This window comes from Saccostrea echinata, unplaced genomic scaffold (assembly GCF_033153115.1).
Source record: "Saccostrea echinata isolate AGI-Se365-2 ecotype Australia unplaced genomic scaffold, CSIRO_AGI_Sech_v1 ptg000002l, whole genome shotgun sequence".
In the NCBI taxonomy this organism is placed as follows: Eukaryota; Metazoa; Mollusca; class Bivalvia; order Ostreida; family Ostreidae; genus Saccostrea; species Saccostrea echinata.
In genome coordinates this window covers 4,995,001-5,015,649 of record NW_026889751.1, presented here as the reverse complement: position 1 = coordinate 5,015,649, position 20,649 = coordinate 4,995,001, and the positions used below count along the sequence as shown (strand labels likewise).

The 20,649-nt window shown below is 33.0% G+C and overlaps 1 protein-coding gene across 2 annotated transcripts in view; it reads left to right on the top strand.

The window, feature by feature from the left end:
• The first annotated feature begins 540 nt into the window (after window positions 1–540).
• Window positions 541–20,649, top strand: part of LOC133205832 (uncharacterized) — a 30,645-nt gene continuing 10,536 nt past the window's right edge. Inside the window, exons 1-16 of one of the 2 annotated variants that reach the window (XM_061341722.1) lie at window positions 541–565; window positions 875–915; window positions 1,055–1,325; window positions 2,524–2,556; window positions 6,475–6,592; window positions 6,845–7,013; window positions 8,412–8,528; window positions 9,191–9,324; window positions 9,459–9,581; window positions 12,467–12,603; window positions 13,353–13,426; window positions 17,380–17,589; window positions 18,008–18,227; window positions 18,437–18,544; window positions 18,744–18,805; window positions 19,520–19,615. In XM_061341722.1, the coding sequence (XP_061197706.1) occupies window positions 1,140–1,325; window positions 2,524–2,556; window positions 6,475–6,592; window positions 6,845–7,013; window positions 8,412–8,528; window positions 9,191–9,324; window positions 9,459–9,581; window positions 12,467–12,603; window positions 13,353–13,426; window positions 17,380–17,589; window positions 18,008–18,227; window positions 18,437–18,544; window positions 18,744–18,805; window positions 19,520–19,615 (1,787 nt within the window). In that variant the 5' untranslated portion in view covers window positions 541–565; window positions 875–915; window positions 1,055–1,139. The remainder of the gene's footprint in view (window positions 566–874; window positions 916–1,054; window positions 1,326–2,523; window positions 2,557–6,474; window positions 6,593–6,844; window positions 7,014–8,411; window positions 8,529–9,190; window positions 9,325–9,458; window positions 9,582–12,466; window positions 12,604–13,352; window positions 13,427–17,379; window positions 17,590–18,007; window positions 18,228–18,436; window positions 18,545–18,743; window positions 18,806–19,519; window positions 19,616–20,649) is intronic. The other variant, XM_061341729.1, reaches the window with a different exon arrangement.

Below are 20,649 nucleotides of genomic sequence, written 5' to 3'. Positions count from 1 at the left end.
CTGATAGTTGTAAATTGTTAACATAATTTCACAGAGAGGGTGTAATATATACATAAATCTCGATAACTCATTTGGCAGTCCAAAATACGAGCCAAATTTTTAAAAACATATTCAAACATGCAGAGGTATAATTTGATTTTCAGATGGCTCCATGTAGAAATATTCTGTGATTTCCTTTCAGCTGTATTATTAAACAGTTTATTTACGTATATCTGAACAAATTCAATAAAATTAAACATGTTATTCAATAGTGTGAAGTACAGAGAAAAGAAATGTCTTTGGCACCTCAGCATAAGACTTATGAATAAAGACCTTTTTATTTCTGTGAAGAATACAGATTTGATTGATTTTTAAGGTTCTTTGTGTGTGTGAACAGAGCATTTTATTTCTGTGTGTGACAGGAATGATTTCCATGGGAGACGCCTGGCACACACATACATAAATGTCCCTCTTAGAACTTTAAACCTGTGCTATATAGAAGATTCTTTTCCCTATTCATTTTTTTTTCTCTCATAAGAAGTCATCCTGAAACTATATTTGAAAGATCTTGTCATCATAGAACAAGGTAAACTGAATTCCAAGTTTCCAATAGTTTTTGATATACCTGTATAATAAGAAAGTTAGTTCAATATTTATACCGTATCATACCTTTAATAAATTTCTTTGATGATGCAAGTAGATTTAAAAAGAAATTGATAAAGAAAAATTGTGATATAAATGTGAACATTAATTTTAATACACAAGACATTCTTAATTTCATTTCGTATCTTTTACTTTTAATTGGAAGGAAATGTTTGGTTAAAGTTTACTCAAATTTGTTTAAGAAAGAATGATAGAACTCTTTGACCTTATTGATTTTTTTGTTGGTTATTAGGAGGCATATACCTTTAACTGCCATTTTCATAACTATCCCAGGTAAGAAGCATCTAAAGGTTTGAAGAAAGTCAGACTTAAAAGGTCGCTAGGATGTGAAAGCCATTTAATGGAGATTTTTGTTTTGTCGTTGCTACCTGATTAGACTTTTAATAGTTGTCACAATTTCTTTATGTTTCAGATGTGAGACTATGACAAACTAAGAAGATGCCAGTGGATTACTTAACATTTAGTTGATTAATAAAGGAAACACTACAGTGAAAAAGATGGCAGATGGCAGCTACAAATGCCATGACTGCCATATGACTTTTGGATCATTGAATTTACTTCAGAAACACAAGCAGAAGTTTTGTGTGGGAGGTTCTGTTGGGGATCCTGACAGTTTACGACTACGGAAAGGACTATGGTCAGCTGATGATCCTCCCCCCAGACCCTATACCCCTGAGGAGAGGGTGAGTAGTCTTCAGAAGATTTTTTTTAACTGAATTCCTAAAGGCAACATATTGCTCTCAAAGTTTGAAATGCGTAAAATGTACCAGTCTGAGAGTTCTTTTTGGAAAAGGGAAATGGTTTTTATGGAGAGATATCAAAAATTTCCACAAAAAGTCCTAATTTCCCTGTAATAAATTCCAAACAATGATTTACAAGAATAGAATATAGCCTGAATGAGTTAGATACTATAGTGTAGTCTTTTTTTTCTGAGACTAGGATTAAGATTTCCAGAGTAAATGCAAAGTCATATGTTATCTTAACCCAGACTCTGAGAATAGTCAGTTCACCTGATCATGTCACAAGTGCAAGGTTTTGCTGCTACAAAAGTAGAAGAGTTATACTGACATATATGGATTATTAATGATGAATTCATTTTTGAAACTATTAAATTTATATTTTTAATGATAGAAAATGTCATGTAACCAATTACAGATTCATTGAAAGATCAGATTCATTGTGCCAAGCATTACCGTCTACAAAGTAACAACTTTTTTCTTACATATACATATAATACCTCTTTCTCTTGCCATTGTGAGTTAAGGAAAGATGTTTATTGAAAATAACTTATTCTAGCATTGATTTATATGTACATGTATATTAATGTATAGTGGATTTCTTTAGCAGTTGTAAAATTTGGCATTTTGCTTGATAAAAGGTATACAATAAATATGGCGGTCTGACAGAGTTCCGTGACATTACAAAAGAGGGAAAATTCATTTTCTAGATGAGTTTTCAGTACGTTTATACATTTGAATACTGATTTAGGCAAGAGTTCGAGTAAAAACCAATACCAGATGAAAGATATATTGTTAAGCAACAGACTAATCAAAAGTTATTTTGCTTGTATACAGTACTGATATGCAAGGGTGCAAATTTATCAGTTAAAATTTAGCAGTCTTCTTCAAAACTGCTGAAACAAGCCAAAGTTAGCACCCTGCTAAAAATTCCTGCTATACAGCATGTACCTCAAAAGATAAATTTAGGTGCATTAATACATTCACTGTAATTAGAAGTGAACACAGGCAATTTTGTCAGATTAACGTAAATTGGTAAACTTGGTACAAAATGACTTTAATTGAGGGGGAAAACAATTAAAACATGCAGTTTGTTTCAATGTTACGGTATTTCAAAATGATCTCGATGACAAAATATTTGCAGCCATTGTCTGGAGGGGAGAAACTAGCGGCAAAGGTGAGACAACATTCTAGCTGAATGACAATTCAAAGTTGTATTGGCATGTTGTGTAAATGTTGTCAATGTTCACTCTGAGGTTATGGCTGTATGTAGAGAGTGTTAACTGTAGAACTAATGTAGCTGAATCCTAGCTTGTAAACTAAAACCCTGCAGTGCAAACCAGATATGCTTTGCATGGGTTTGCAGTAACCCAGTGTGCAAATCCTTTTGATGAAATGATATGCATGTACATTTAGATTCTGCAATAAAACTTTGGCGAATGCACCTTGTATTTTATTTTTTATATTCTATGTGTGTATTTATCTCTATGATAAAGGGTTATTCAGTATTTTATGTGTTCAATGGTTTGTGTGAATACTGTGTTTGCTTTTTTTTCCCTTTACTTTTTTTTGAGGGGGGGGGGGTACATTTGGCTTTATTAAATAGTAAACAAAGCTATTTTGGGCTCTGAGAAAAGAATTAAAGATACATTACTTGTAGGAGGAAAAAAACCTGCAAATTTTGGTTAAGCTAACCTTCTGACTAAATATAGTCAATTGTATATTTTATGTTTAAAAACTGACTGAAAATATTTGAATGACCCTTAAAAATAAATACAATGATCAATTTAATTTTGTAATTTCAATATTCAAAGGATATTGAGTAAATTCATTTCAACTTATTCTAATAAATTGTAAAATATTGTAATTGGGAGCAAAGATATAATTGTAAAGTATGTGCTTTGTAATTTGATAAAAAAAAAAGTACTTGGCTGGGAGAGCCATTTAAAGGCAACTGTCCTAAACTTTGAAAAGGTACACCACCTCCAAGCATTAAAAGCCGAACGGGAAAAAAGTCGAGATATTCTTAACTTAGAGGAAAGGATTCTCTTGGATACATTAGAAGACAGAAATGGCTGCCAAGGTTATGGTCCATCTTACAGAAGTCAGAGCAGGCTTCCTCTATCCAAAGACATGGATGTGCAGCAACTGCAGCTGCAGGTAAATATTTAGTAGCAAAGAGAGAAGGAGAGAAAGAGAATTTTGATCGAGTTACTTTGTTGGAGTTACAATCAAGACAAAGCTGTATGTGTGTTCAACTGTCAAATCTTTATAACTGCATCTCTAGTCAGATTTTTTTCATTAATCATCCTTTCTTTTGTTGCAGTATGAGATGTTGAGAGAAAGAGAGCAGATACAGAAGTTACAGCTTGATCTTAGAAAGGCCGTCTCCCCACGGGGGAGGGATACTCGCCTCGATAACTATTCACCCATGTCCAACTCAAGCATGAGTATACATTTCCCAGACGATGTAAGAAACCTCCTTAGACCCTTCATCCATTTACTATACATGTATTGATGATTAAAAGCTTTTTATGGATGTTTTTGCTGTGATATCTTGAATATAAGCCATTTTAATATTCAATCCAACGGACCCAATTTACAAGTTCTCTATTTATTTTTATGTTTTGTGTTTTTGTATCCATTGAACACAAAACAAATTACATAAATTTTTTAATATATTTATTTTAAGATAATTTTGTATAGATATGAAATGATATATTTGTCTGGATTTGCACTGCAGGAAGATAGTGTACATGCAAGTATGAGGTACTGGTCTTTGTAACATTGTTCTAGTTTGAAGCTGATTTTAATGTTCTTTGTTGAAGGTTGCTACAATTACAGATCATGTAGACTTTGCTTAACTGGTATAGAAATCACAAATCATTACAAGGAACTTCATTAATTGTACTGGAAACAAAGAAATTTATGCTTGGTGTTAATCATGATAACTTATAATCCAAGATGAAATATTTGACAAAAATAATTCTTTATGTATTATTTTCTCTGTACAATGATGAAATGTAAGCTCTTTTGAAATAGCAAGCCTATAAATTCTATTCCAGTCAAAAAAATCATAAATGCAAGCATAAAGAACAAGGTTTACTTAGGGCCTTTTTGGCCCTTTGAATTTCTGAAAAACTGAAACTGCCTAGTTTTAGTTGACAATGCATTAAATTTTATTTAGACTTTTGGCGATTGTGAATCTACCAATTTGAAAAATGACGTAATTTTCTGGCTAGTCAATGCATTATGATGTCATGAAATGCGTCATTTTCCTCATATCCAGAACAATTCTACAAAAACAGCCAATTTTAAAAGCTATTTTTCGATATTTAATATAGAATGCAATCTCTGATCTAAAATATTCAATTATTTACTGATAGAACCATTTCTGAGGATTACAAAACATTTGTTTTATTTTTTAGATCAGAGGGTGTGCTCATATTATTTTTCTTCTCTGAGAGTACATGTACTTAAATATACCTGTTTTCCTTAAAATTCAAAAACATTGCAATTCCATAAAGCTTGTTTTCCAAGACCTGGACTTTAAGGAGAAAAGTTTTAATAGGAAATGAAAGCACTAAGTCTCTACTTTATCTTGATGTTTAAAATGGAACATAAGGTGTTAGTTAATAAATTGGTATATATACAGGGCCATTTTTACAAAAAATAAAGTGAACCTAGCTCTTACTATGTTTGCAGTTAGTGAATGTAAATTATTGATGAATCAATGTTCATGTTTTGTTTGAATTAATTAAGCTAAATTGTATAATCAGATGGTTTTTGACCTCCTGTATTTATTAACCAGATATGTTTGGTTTCATGACTTCATTTCATAATATTTTATATATTTATCTGTCTGTGAAAAAAGAAAACTCTTCAGACATTTTAACCTTTGATCTTTCAAATTCTATGCACTAGTCTTCTTTAATCTCAACCTTGCTTTTACTGGATAATGGAAAGGATCGAGTTGTTCTCTCACCAATATTCTGTTCCTCAAACTTTTTCTTTATTTTTCTTAATCAATAATGCCCTGAATAAAGAAAAATACATTAAGAATCTTTTACTCTAACTGATTAATGTAAATTTCATTTTAAGAAAATTGAAATCTGCTCAGAAACAGAACCTCAGTTACCTAAAAGAATACAAAGCAAACACTGATCAAACCATTTTTCTTCTTGGGCTTTGTAACCTGTGGCTCTCCACAGAATTCATGTTTAAGTACATGTTTTTACTATTAATATACAATGTGCTGTCAAATTATACTTAAACAATATTAAAAGATCAATAGGAAAATTTTTTGGAGGGCAATTCTAATCTGACTAAAGTCTCCTTGTACTTGAAATTTGTACCGAACTGCAGCGTGGGGGTGTTTGCCAACCTGGGTACAATCGATAGTCCTTAACTGTGTATTTAAACACAATCACTGATAGCCCCAATAAGAAAAGGCATCAAAATTGTTTGTTTTGTAAATTGAAAATTCCTTAACTGGTTGTTTCTGCTTAGATCACTAGGAGAATAACTTAATAACTTTTAATACTGGGATATGCAATAACAAGAGGATTTAACTCTGCTTATAAAAGAATCATGCTTTTAGTTTTTGATGAGACAGGGAATGGCCATGATTAATTTCTAGCTCTAGGTGGGGTATAACAGAGAATTATTTATTTAAATTGGTTTCAAGAGGTTGTCTAGAGATAAGTAAAACAAAAGATAAAATTTCATTTGTTTTTGAAATTTAATTTAAATTAGGCCCAAGTTAGGAACAAAATAACATTTTTTGTTGTGAAAATCAATACTTTTATTCTCATTTGTTGGTATTAAATTCAGCCAAAAAAATTCCCAAGTTTACAATACATATCTAATTGAGTTTGAGAAGATTTCATTTTGCAATTTGCTGATTTTAATTATTCATTTTTTAATCAATTAATTTAGATGAAGGTTTTGTAAAGAAAACGATTTGCCAAAGAGTCTAAATTGTTTCATTAAGGAAAAGAAAATGAAAGAAAAAACAGAGTATATTGTACATAAGCAGTTTCAGAGAAACAAAAAATTGAAACAGACTTGACAATTTATTTCCTTCTTGAAATAGGAATATCAAAGATATAATCCAAACCAGGAAGCCCAGCTGAAACAGCTGGCAGAAAATCATGGGAGACAGATGGAATATCTACAGCTCCGGAATAGGGATCTGGAGAAACAAAAGGAGGGTACGTATAGTGCTCTCTCTCTCTCCACATCTTTGATAAAGCAAAAGGAGGGTAGGCATAACTCTTTCCCTCTTCCCCTCTCTCTACAGCTTTGATAAAGCATTAGGAGGGTAGGTGTCTCTCTCTCTCTCTCTCTCTCTAGCTGATTATTGTACCTAAATGATATACAGTGGTAATGGTGCACATTGCCGTGCATCTTTTCACAAGGTATTGAATAGTGTATAAAGTGTGGCTGTTAATTTTATTTTACAGACATACAGAGGAGGCTTTCAGAATTGGGAAATAAGGGCCGCCCCACTGGTGGGGAGGACTCGGCACAATTGTTGGCTGAGCTGAGGGCACAGGAGGAACGAAATCAGAGGGCTCTAGAGGACCTCAAACGACAGTTGTATGATATCAACCACCAAAGGGTCAACATCATGTAAGTGAAAACTAAGTCCTTTATGTTATACAGTGTGATATAGATCTGCAATATGAGATAATTAGTATCTCAGTTCAAAGTAATGCATTTTACTTTTGAGATTCAGTGTTTTAGAGTTAATGAGTCCTAGAGCATCATGATTTCAGAGTTTGTCTGCTTTGAAGTCATGTAACGACAAGCTCTCATCTTAATAAAACGCTGTCTAAAATTTCTTATCTTTTTTCAAAACGGATCTTTTATAAGATTAGAACTATTTTGTACAAATACATGTTAATGTTGGGGAAAAAGGCAAGGGTTAACCCAATAAAAACTACCAGTATATTGAGTTTATGTTTAAGAAACCATACAACATAATGATTAGATACGTTTGTACATGTATTTTGTTGAATTTTATATTTGTCAAATGTTGATATACTATATCACTGAAAAATCAGTATTTAAATTTGATAAAGGTAAGGAATTCAGGTAATAATTAACTATTGTCATCATATTCAGTAGAAATCTATTGTAGACAAAATGTTTTTAGTTATGCACACCTTTAGTTGATGTGTTGAAATGAACCACCATAATAGATTAATTATAAATTCCACAAAAAGTGACAAATAAGTCAAAAAAAATTATAAGTCACAAATACCTGACAGAAAGGTAGACTTGCTGAGGGAGAATATAGACTATACAAATCATCTGATTGAAGCCTTAGAGGAGAAAATTCTCAGTGAGTCACCTCAGCAAACAGCTGACCATAAGGATGCCGAAACTCAGCTCAGTAAGATCTCGACACTCGCAAACAGTTCCAGTATCTCGAGACACTCACTGAATGAGATTGACACCACTCTAGACCAGGGAGACAAAGCTTCAAATAGAAATGATCTAGACCAAAAGTATAAGCTCTATCAACAACTGCATGCTTTGGTCGGTAGAATTAACAAAGATGTGAACTCTTTAGGGTATTTTTTTGTTGTTGTTGTTCTGTTGTCATGTGGTTTAGTATTATTTTCAGGAAAAAGTTTTTGTTGAGATGCATTATTTTTTTAATGTTATTTTGGAACTGTACTATTTCACTTTTTTTTTTTTTAAATTATATCTATTATTTTGTTCATTTTAATATGCCATGTTTGTTTCCAGTCTCAACTTGGAAAAGTTAAATATATTAAATTCGTAAGAATAAACTTACTATAAAGATTTTTTATCATTCTAAGTAAACTTTAATAACTATGAAAAATGCACTAAAGAGATATATCATGTATGTACAATAATATCTGTGTTAATTTTTTTTTCTCAAAGATATGTACAATATAGTTACAAGATATTTTTTTGTAAAAAATATGTTTTTATTATTTTTTATGCAATTTAAACATTTTTTTCTTTGAAATAAAACAGAAATTTCTTTTTCTTTAGAGAGGTGGATAAAGGACACCCCCTCCCCCCTCCTCCACCTCCCCCACAACCAGAAACTGGACGGAAGTCTTACGTTTATCCCATTTACTATGGCAACTCTATGGTAGCAGAGATAAGGTACCAAATAATACAAATCTATTTACAGATTTCAAAATTGAACATAATTCTTGTTGCTTTTTGATCAAAAGATGTTGAAAACAGTATGAGAATCATTAAATTTCACAATTTTTTGGGGGGGAACAGAAAAGATCCTATTGAATTATTCATTTCTAACTACTAGTATTGAAATGATATTTAGAACTTAAGCATGTTTGAATTACGCTATGATTATTGTCATTGTAGAAATAGAATAGATGTGGTGTATTTGCTAGCATTCAAAATTCATGTCATTCTATAGAGAAGAAATCAAGAGTGAAGATCAATAAATTTTAGAATCTTTTAATAAGGACAGAGTAATCCACTTAACTTTAATGGATGAATTATATCTTATCCACCTTTTGCACTTCCATAAAAGTAACTATGGTGATTTCACTTGAAGAGAAAATGGAGATTGATCAATAGATATCAATTCAATCAGTTTTTTTTGTTCCATAACATATCTTACAAATACAAAACATTAAAGGTTTTAATAGACCTGCGTATTCTATTGCAGTTCCTTCACTGAAGTGTGTAAGTAATATCAGTCAACCATGTTATTGTGCCAATAACTTGACAGGTGTTAACTCTGTGCAGATAAGTAAAAAGAAACAAATTGAGATTGCATTGTTTTTATTTACTAGTGCCATACGACAGGCATACCTACAGAACGGTGGTAACGATCCCGATATTCTCCAACAGATGGCACAAATGCAAGCCGAGGCGCAGAATATAGAGGATCAGATGAAAAGAGCTGGATATGACAATCGACACCGAGGTATCCTAACATCTCTTGCTAAATTATAACTGTGAAAGACTCCATTTAATGGTTTGTTTGCATATATTGAATATTACATTTGTCATTTTGGATTGTTGAATTTAATGCATTGTTTTTTTTTTTTCTTTTAACAGAGAAAAAAGACACAGGTCAGATTACTCAATTGGAGTTAGAGAATGAACGACTTCATAGGGAGCTGATGCTTTTACAAGAACAGAACATATTAGCACGTGAAAGGAAGAAAACTGAGCGAGAAGGTAGGAATCTTAAACGTTACCATTCCTTTAATCAGCATGATGCTGGCCATCGTGAGCATGATAAACTAGAACAATTTGTTCAAAAATATGAAACAGCAGGAAATGCAATGTTTCATAAGAATTCGCCACGTACTTACCCCAAAGATGATAGAGAAGCTAAGAGGACATACATGAATAAGAAGCTGCAATTATCCAGTAAACCAACGACGTATTCCACACATGCAAAACCATATGTACCTCCTCTTGATTTGCGAGGGATTAATGATAGTTTGGAGACAGTTAGAAAAGATCAACAAAGGCCCCAACCACGGTGGATGGAACGAACTTCAAAGCCATCATTCTCCAAATCTACAGATCTCTCACAATTGGAATTAAATCCCAATTTTACAAGGGCATATGACAGAAAATATGGTCATCATTATCCACACAATGAAACAATGTCGCTGTATAATCCAAGACCACGAAATCAAAGTGGGAGCCACAAGTCGGTTCGAACAGAAATCTTAGATGGTGCCATTGAGCCTAGAAGACGTCAGAAGTTCCACATGCAAAAGGGTCTGTCAGAAAATGACCTTTATGAACTGTTCAGACAAACCAAAGATTCCAAAGGACTTTCATTGCCAGGGCGGGATAGAAACGTGACAACATACAATACAAGGACAATGTATAATGTTCCTGCTGATCGTAAATATGAAACAATATCTCTACAACAGAGAGAGGAGATGAATCCACAGACACAAAATATTATCTCAACAGTGACTTATAAACAGGAAAAAATCAAAGAGAAAGCTAAAGTATGAATATCAGTGAGGATTTAGGAGGTGAAACAAAAAGTGTGACATAGTTTGAATATTGGATGATTACTTTATAAAGTATCCATATTTGATGCATTATGGATTATTTAGAAATACAACAGAAGTGATGCATTTTGACTACACTCAAATGATTGTATCATTTAATAGAAAATTGTAAAATATCTTGATATATTTGAATGTAGAAGTAGATGCTGATAATGAGTAAGCGCATCCAATAAATTTAATCCATGCAGATTCAGAGCTAGAAGTGTCTCACTGCAATAACAAAGGCTAAATCAGTTTTCTAACGTTAAAGATTCAAAACTGCTAATCAAGTGAGATCCCATACTGGTACGCAATACACTAGCATCATTTTTTTTTCAAATTTGGGATCTACCGGTATATGTCTAGCCTAAAGGGAAAATATGTACATGGCCTGCTGGCATGGGGCCATTAAATTTTGGAGTTTGGCCAGTGCTCTGAAAAAAGAATTTTCTTTCATATTGTCATCTCTTTGGGGGTAATGTTTCAAAAATTTTCACTTGTTGCCTGAAACAAAATTAATATTTGACAAGTAAAATTTACTTTGAATGGCCCTTCCACGTAGTGTCTGAAAAAAAAATATAAGTTTAACACATTTATACAAGAAGTACTTGAATCCTTACTTAGAATTGATTTGAGTAGAAATTTTACATAATTAGACATGTTCACTAACTGTTACTACAATAAAAGCCAACCAATATAAACAGAACATCACATTTTATGAGAGGTCCACTTTTAACATTATGAGATTTAGAAAAAGAGATGTTGCAAAAATTAATTGAATTGTTTTAATACAAAGTAATGAAAGATTTGCTTGATGTTGCCAAATTTTCCAGGGAGGTGAGATCCATGAGCATCCATAATGAAAGTGCACTGGTAGCTCCATATCTGAATATTTTCTCTTTATATCAAATACTCGAATGTAGACAGCTTTTACTCAAGCTTTAATTAATATTAGAGGAATGTTACCACATTATAATTTATATTTAATTTTTTTTTTCATTCTATTTGTTAGAATTTATTTTTGTTACATATTTATTTTGTTTAAATAAAACTTTTTTTTCAAGCTTTTTATTGTTTATTCTCCATCCAATTGTCTGCTTACTTAAGCTGAAATATTTTAAATATTTACTGGTAGTTTTTGTGTTCCAGCAAGACGAGTCAAAAAGTAATGATTACGAATCTTTGAATAAGAATTCACTAGAGTGCAATGACTCTAAACTCACTGAATAAACAACTGTAATCATGCGGAACACCACACACTTCAAGGGGAGGGTGAATGCTCATCCTAAAAAAAGAACTGCAGGGGACCAGTTTAAATGTTGTCAATAACAATTAATGTCTTCATCTGAATTTAAATAATGTAAAGAAAATATATTGACACAAGTTTTCATGCATGTTTTCTTTTATTTGAAAAGTCCCAGATTGAATTTGAATTCTGAGCAAGTTTTGACAAGCTAGCTAGCTCGATCAGTAAGAGTTATGTCTTTGGATCCACAATCATGCAGAACACATAATACATGCTGAGTTTAAAAATACAAATAAGAGCATGGAAAGCAATTCCGTTGATCAGAAATTTTTATCTCAATTCATATTATACTTGCACATTGCTCAAAACTTAAGTTGTATCACAAAGAACACAATACATCAGAATTGCATATTAGTGCATCATAAAACATCAGGCAGCAAAACTGAGCAATGTATGTGCTTAAAATTGAAACACTCTTATTGAGATTACTTTAAAAAGCATGAATTTCCTTATCCAGGGCTAAGGAACCAATAATTTTGCCAGTTTATACTCTACAATAGAAAACAAACTAAGTTAAGGTTGTGCCCTCTGCGGAATAATGTCTGATGCCCTTTTTCTGCTTGTCCAATTTTCTGAAAGGCTGTTGTAACTTTATGTTATTTCTAAAATAAAGAGATATTTTATTAAAATTATTTATTTTATGTCATATAAAACAACTCTTAAGGCATTGGTTTACATGTCTAATTTTGTTTCAATTCAACCAAGAATTTCTAATATGTTAATTGATTTTTATTTTTCAGAGGAACTAGAGCGACAGCTTCGACAGCTTAGAGAGGACCAATTAAGGAAAATGTACGAGCTTCAGAACGAAATCAATCTCCTTAAGAATCGTCCACCTGTAGAGATCACGCGGCCCCAAATTCTTCCCCCTCCCCCTGTGAGTAACAAATATATCATTATTCCCTCATGCATATATTTGAAAATGTTTTAACAATATCTTAGTGAAAAATTAAATACCCGGTATAATATAAAAGTGTTAAAATTATTGAAAGGCTTAAAGTTGTTTGAATTTATTTATTTTAAAATTGTTAAAATCACACCAATTACTGCTTATCTCCCCTGTCCCCACATTTTCTTTAAGTTTGTCTTAAATGCAGCCAGCTATCGAGTACCTTTGAAGCTCAATTTTGAATTTCTCCCCAAGTATGCATCTTGGTTCTTTTATACCTTAAAATCTACTAATATTATTATTTGATTTGACCACTAGATTTTATTAGATGTTATTAGATTTTTACTTTGCCTTATAACTAATGATACATGTAATGTCACATATTAGTTCTAATGCACTTAATATTTTAATAAATTTCTAATGTGTGTTACTCACTGATTGGTGTCTATGTATGCACTACACAAAATTTGCACCTTGGTGTCCAAGAATGTGAAATTGGTTTCTAGAAATTCCTAAATGAAACACTAGCTGGTATTATATCCCAGGGTGTTCATGTTTTAGGTGTTTGGTGATTGTTGCATGTTGTCTAAATGCATCTGAATGCATTTCCATGTGATTTTAAAATTAACAAGTTTGATGAATTGCTTTGATATGATGGTGCAAATTCTGTGTCAAGGTGTATGGGACATATAAATGAACCAAGATTGTAATGACCTATTGTACCCCCACATTGACAGACAAATGCTGATACACCCTGGCTATTACAGAGACCCTATGTAGAAGTGGAACCCATGGCCCCATATGACCAGTAGTAAGTAATTTTTTGTTCTACCTATCTTTTGCGTCATACATATAAGGTTTGTAATTGATCAGATTTAGCAACCTTATTGTAATTCAAATCCATGTTGGCTGCCTAAAACATGTATGTTACTGTAAAGAAAATTTATTTTAGGAACAATGTAATAATAAAAATTATACATGATTTAAATAAACAATTTTTTTTGCTAAATATGCTGAAAACTTAATTAAACATACTGCTGAGTCAAGCAGTACATGTTACAATAAATTATAAACTGGTATGTTCCAGTCTCCATTACCATAGTGAAAATGGGTAGGTTAAAGGTTATAGGTCAAAATGTAAATCCACAAAGTTCACAATGTGATTGATACCCTGGTGTTCTTTGCTAGTGTGGTTTGGAGTTCTCGTGATGGGATCCCCCTCTACCCCTCCCTGATCATTCAAACCCCCAAGAGCTTAAATTCCACCTTCACTCTGGCATGAGGGTGCAAATCAGTACACACGGGGTGAGGAGTTATATGGATGTGAAATGGGCAACATTTTAGCCTTATCAGATATGCTTTATTAAGATCACAGAGTTATATATTAGGCAGTTTTTACATCGTGTAAAATTATAGATATTTTATATTTAAATTCACATTAAGGTAAAGGAGCTCTAACAGTAAATGTTAATTTGTAATTGTGATGCTTATATTTATAATCTGAAATTCCATAAACAACTTCTAACATTCAGTGCCTTGCTTACATAAAATCATGTGTATGTATGTATACTTGAGGAATTTATTATCATGTAGTTCCTTGAGGAGCACTGACTGCAAAATAAAATTACTCACTTTCATTTTAATGTTGCTGAAATAAATGTAAAAAACTTTTGATCAACAACTTGAAAATTCATGTTCTCATGATTTAGTGCCCATGAATCAATTTTCACGTAATATATGGATCGAATCTTCAGTATTATTGCATGGTTCATTGTGCTGCATTTTCCCTAAAAGAATCTTTTTTTTTTTTTTAATTTAATGAAGCTGTTTAGTTTAAGGTGCACTGACCCTCTAATAAGAGAGATAACTCTCATAAGAATTAATGACTTTTATTCCCTTAAAAATTGTCAGGAAATCTTTGTTCTCATTTGTATTGCAAGGTATGCTGAAAGTTTGCATTTTAATTATAATTTGGATTTTGTTTGGAAAATCATTATAATATGAAGCAAATTTGATATGATTAACTTTAAGAATTAAGTATATGCATAATGCCTGTAACATTCAAACCATCATGCTTAGAACTTGGAAATACATGTACATACAGGGTAGACATTAGGAGGCATTCTTTAGACCACTGTTAGGGCTCCTTCTTATCTTGCAAGAATCCCAAAGATACTAAAAGTAAAAATTGCTGATATCAAAAACACTAAAAACAATACCCCAAATAAAACAATTAAGTGACAGATTTTAATCAAGATATGGATGTACCTTGTTTATATCAGATTTCTATGAGATGGCCTCTGCATGCCTTTGCCCATTGATCTAAAGGAAATTCAGCTACTGTAACAATTCAGATCTATCTATAGTCCAAATCAACGCTTGCTTTAGATAGCACCATTCTATTCTTATACTCACTGCCCAGTCAGTTTCAAATAAAAGTTAAATATGATGGGATTCAGCCAATTAAATTTACTTCTTATGACTGCAGCAAAGTAATCTTAGCCTTCAGCTAATTACAGAGAATAACAAAGGTTTAATGCTTTGGGCTAATGCTGTGGTTGATTATGGGTTTAATGGGATGTTTTACAACACTTGCTTTTTTTATTGTTTCTTTTAATATTTTTAATGTACATATTATGCAACCACAAATCATTCAACTTTAAAAAGGTTTACAAAGAGCAATAACTCCTGCTTTTACAGCCCTAACCGCTATATTCCTACGAACCATCACACTTGGGTTGGCACCCAGCATTACTACAATGGTGATATAAGCACTAGATTACCGCCACCCACGGCCCGCCCAGACTCAAACATTGACCTGCCCGACTGATTCTTGCAAGATGTATAGGTCTGTCTTCAATAGTACGACTGCACTCAAACAGCACTTTTCCTGCCTATTCTTCACTTTGTGCTTCTATATACATGTACTGACCTTTTTTTTAGTTGAAATGGTTAGAAAGTCTTGAATTATATTTTTAAAGTAGAATACTACTGTATTTAACTGAAAGTTTAACAAACTGCCTCAACTCTCAACATTCCATCCCCACATGCATGCACACTCAATTTTTGATGTGTGGAATTTTGCTAACTATTGGAAATTATTGCTATTGAACTAAGATAATTAATTACAAAATTGGAAAAACTGACAACTACTGATTTGGATAGGAAATACAGGGCTCATAGGCAAATAACCTTAATTATTAGATCTCTTCATTCTAAGAGCTGCATGGTACTTATCACATGAAAATGCGAGTTTCCTTTTCAAATGAACTGATCCAAGTTGTGTGCATGGTCAACATTTAAAGTAAACTCCTTTTGAACATGCTTTTATTTTATCTCTAAAGTCAAGTTTAACCCATAGGAGAAACTTATGATCACCAAATTTTATAAATTTACCAATTCCTTACAGCCCCAACCGGTTTGATAAGGAACGATTGCCCACAGCTTTTCATTCTTGGGTAGCAACACAAAGCCACAAACCACATGATGAATATCGAGGCAATCCTTTTGATGAAGATTCGGGGGCTCAAACTTAGTGTTATCTAACCCTTATAGAAGGTGAACACCCCATGATGATGTTCTGCACTCAAAATCACTAAAGCAAATATTTTTGCACCTAGATATTGTACAGCTATCCAAAATATACTGCATGGATTAAATTTTAATGTTTGCTTTAAATTTTAACAATTTCAAATGAAGCTTCATTTTCTTCTGTAGTTTCTACATTCCTAGAGATTTGTCGCCCTTCCATAACTCTTTTAGCACTTGACAATTTCATAGATGTGTTAATATACAATGGTTTTTAAAGCATTATTTATTACTAACAATTGATTTTAAATGTGCCAAAAAAAGTAAATTTACTATTAGAAGAAAATTATTAATTTAATGAGCAACATAATTGTTATTCTTTGGGTAATTAAAATTTTATATATTAATTTTTTTTTGGATGAAAGTTTTAAATTTCACCCAATTTAGATTATTAAGCTTGAACTTTTTATAAATTTGCTTGAAGTAGCCTTACTTTTGCCATTAAGAAAAAGAATACTTAAATCTCTTTTAAACTTCACATTCTTTGTTGAAACCTTGTGTTCTTGTTCATCAGTTTTGCTATTCTGTAACAATCTGAATCTCTTTAAAATTTCTTTAATGGGACTTGTGAGGCCACTTCCGTGGATCAGGGTACCAGTCTATAAACTAGTTCTCCTTTCCTCATATATAGGACCTACGTGGTTCATGTGCCTGCATCCCAACCATGGTAGAATCCTCGCCCTTTGTGTACTGATGGCTGCTACGCAAGTCAACCATACGCATTTACATCTAAAGACATATAACAGGCTGTGATAAAACATTGTGAATTTGTGAAACTAGACATATTGAAATTTGTGTTTAAAATTTAGTTGTTTATAATATTGTAGTTCTGTTCTTCTTCAGAGAATCATGAAAAAGAGAGACATAATTAGTTTGTTTTAATTGTGATGAGTCTTTCCATGTATCATCATTATTGTGCAAATATGTAAAAATAAAATCATGATTGTATTTAAAGGGTCTTGGGTTAATCATTATGTATTAAAGAATGGGTAAATGTTTCAAAAAGTTTCACTATGTATTCAAGAAAACATATATTTAATTTCTTGCCTAACGAACAAATGCCAAAATTCAACTTTCTGAAAGTAGAAAAGGTGAGTTTAAATTTTTTCAAAAAGAAAATTATACTTTTATAAAATTTTAGGCTCAAATATTTAAGCACAACCTTCTTCCTTTTAGTGCTGGCTTTGTGATTTTCTATGACCTTGTTCTGAATCTGGATCCCCGAGTGACTGCCTGTAGATTAATTGTGGGCCTACATGGAGTGTCGGCACAAATGGGTGAGCCGACATTGATGCCCACAGTTTACACCGAGCCTGTAACCCGAGGAGGAGCCTACATGTCAAACAATTCTAACGCAATCATAGGGGCAAGACAGCCTGTGCCAAAGTAAGTCATGCATGACAGGGAACCATAATTGTTTTCGAGTTTCATTAGTATTACTAGATAAAATATGCATTTCATTTTGATTGTTTGTTTATTTGTTATTTAACGTGCCTCTTGAGAATTTTTCACTCATATGGAGACGCCACCACTTGCCGATGGAGGGCTACAAATTTTGACCTATACTGGCACTCAGGGTCATTGAGCAGTGAGGGATCTTTTTCGTGCCAGCACCTACTGTGACACGGGACCCCGGTTTATATGGTCTCATCCAAAGGACCGGTCTCCACATCCCACAGTGGGATTCGAACCCGCGACCTAAGGATCAACTCCTCACTCCACAACTCTAGAGCAGATGCTCTAACCACTGCACCATGTGAGTGACTTGATTTATTCTGAGTTTAACCTTTGTTAATTATTGAAGGTGTCCAGCAGATCCAGACCTTGGAATTGTGGTGGAGCTACAAACATCCGGGGGACCCGGATCTGATTATGACAAACACAGTCTCATTACGAGAGCGTGGACTAAGCTTCCTCTCTTTGACAGTAAAGGGCAGCTTCTTGCCGGAAAATTCCGCATTCCCTTCAGAAATGTTCCCATTAAACCTTATCTTCACCCTAGTCAACTACAAAACATAGATAAGGTTTGTACACTACCCCCTGCTGACCTCATCATTTCATTTTTTTAAGGAATTTTTTGTTTTCTTAAATTCATTTACCATTTTTATTGGAGGTAATTTTATCCATTTCTCTTTACCTGAATACAAAAAAACCCCTCTACAATTGCATTATTTGTAAATTCAATTTATGTTGGTTCAAATTACTGAGAACAATGTGTTTTCTGTCCTCACAGTTCCAGGATGCTGAGCTATACTACCGAGTGGTCAACATGAGGGACATGGAGGTCCAGTCACTGGTCAATATCTCTGCAGCCAACTACAATCAGTACCGGCCTCCCGCAGTAAGTCTTACCCATGTCTATAGCGGCTCTGTTTTGATTAGAGATTTTTACCGTAGCTTTAACCATTTTCAAATTGCTTTGTTTATATGCAGCCCAACTTAACCATAAATCACTTATTAACTTTTTTCTTTATAGCTTAGCACCATTTGTTTGACTTTGTAGCGAAGAATAGATTGATGTGATGAGTTATTGTTTTCAGATTTCCCCGCTGAAACCTTTCTCACCTCGTGCCCCTCCCACTGCATCTACAGGGCTAGGAAGGTAATACCCGCCTTTTTCCCTCTTTCTCTTAGTTTGTTAGGTGTTGTTTTCCTATTAGATACATTTACCCACTATGTTAATAATTCTAAAAGGTAGGCAATGATTTAGGAGGGGCATTATAATAGCTGTGAAAGTTCGATATTAGGTGACTTCTTTTTTGACACTGAAAAATAAATAATGTATAGAAATGCCATATTGATTTGTTATTTCTTATTACAGCATTCATACACTGTATTGTAAACATTATCTCTTTTATGCTTAGAAATAAGAAAGTTGAGAAAACTTATTTTGAAATTCTTTGACATAGATATTTGCAAGGCCATCACAAAGAGAGGTATACAAGAATAAAGTATTATGCAGTATGTCTCTCTGATGTTAATGTACTAGTAATTCTAAAATCTCTTTGAAATAACTTCCTTCTGTGAAACCATTGTGGAATGTATTTTTATAAGTTAATTAAAATTTTCCTAATATGTTTGTGTCATTTTCCCCACAAGTGACAACACTTGATGAATAAGTTTTTATTTTTATCACACATGTACCGGGTACTAACATTTGAACAAACGAGCACTACATTTTTATGGGATATAAATCTAGCTACTTTTTTTATCATAAGCACTTTTTTTACAGTTAGAACTTTGTATATTTTCTCTGTTTTTAACAGCACTTGTATTATAGCTTTTCCTTTTTGTCTATACTGACCTGATTTTCCAGCTTTCATAGTCACGTTCCTGGCTCTCTGCACAAACCTCTCCCTCCTACCTCACCCCCACCAGCAAGATTTTCTCCCCCTGAGTCCAGACAGTCCAGGTAATGGTGGATGCAATGGCAAGGCTAATTAATATTACAAATATTTGTTGTTTTCTTAATAAAAATATTCAGAGAATTGGTGAGTAAAAGATCCATACTGAATAATGAGATCCATCAAAGAGTTTTGTTTTGTTCTGCATGCATATTTTCGCAAAGTTTTAAATATTTCCATGTTTTCAGTTCCCCCAAGAATCGATCAGCAGAATGGTATAACCCCACCCCAAATTCTCCCCTCCAAAGACACCCCTCTCCCCCTGTTCCCTTGAGGTCAAGGTACACTTGCACTCAGATGCATGAATAGTAATAGACTGAAAAGTACAAGTATTTTGATAGCAGCAATTCTTTAAACTTCTAAAGTACACTGTATAAAAACATTATGATTGATTGCCTTTCAGTTTTCGCAAGGTTCAATTTAAAACATTCCCTAACAGCACAGATGATTCTTTTGATCATTATCCAAGGTAACGGAAGATTTTAAGATGTCAAATTCTATACTTAATCTTAACAAATGATTCTGAAGGAAAATAAAAGTCCATTAAATATTATTTCAGTTTTAGAGTCAAATACCCACCACCCAAAAAGAATGTACGATATTCTCCTGACTTTCCGACTTCCTCAAATTATCACTATGACCCCCCACTGTCCACATTGACAGAGCAAGGGTAAATGAATAGTTTTTAGGCACCTAACACAATATATTATATCATAACATCCAGAATATTAGTACCATTCGTGTTATTAGACAGCAATTGCATGCATGCAGAATAAACAATTACAATGTAATTTGCAGTCTGTATTTTATATGTATGGATTTATCTTGTACTTGGAACAAGTATTGCCATAGTGCAAAGAATGTTTTGCATTTAATTATTTGTTAAATGTACTGGAATTTTTTCAGAACCCCTGACCCAGTTCATTATGATACAACATATCATACTCCCATCCCCACCCCTCCAGCAGCTGTACCTACCGTACCCCGCACTGCACACCCAGTTCTTCCTACACCTCCTTCTGAGTATGCTCAATCTGAACAC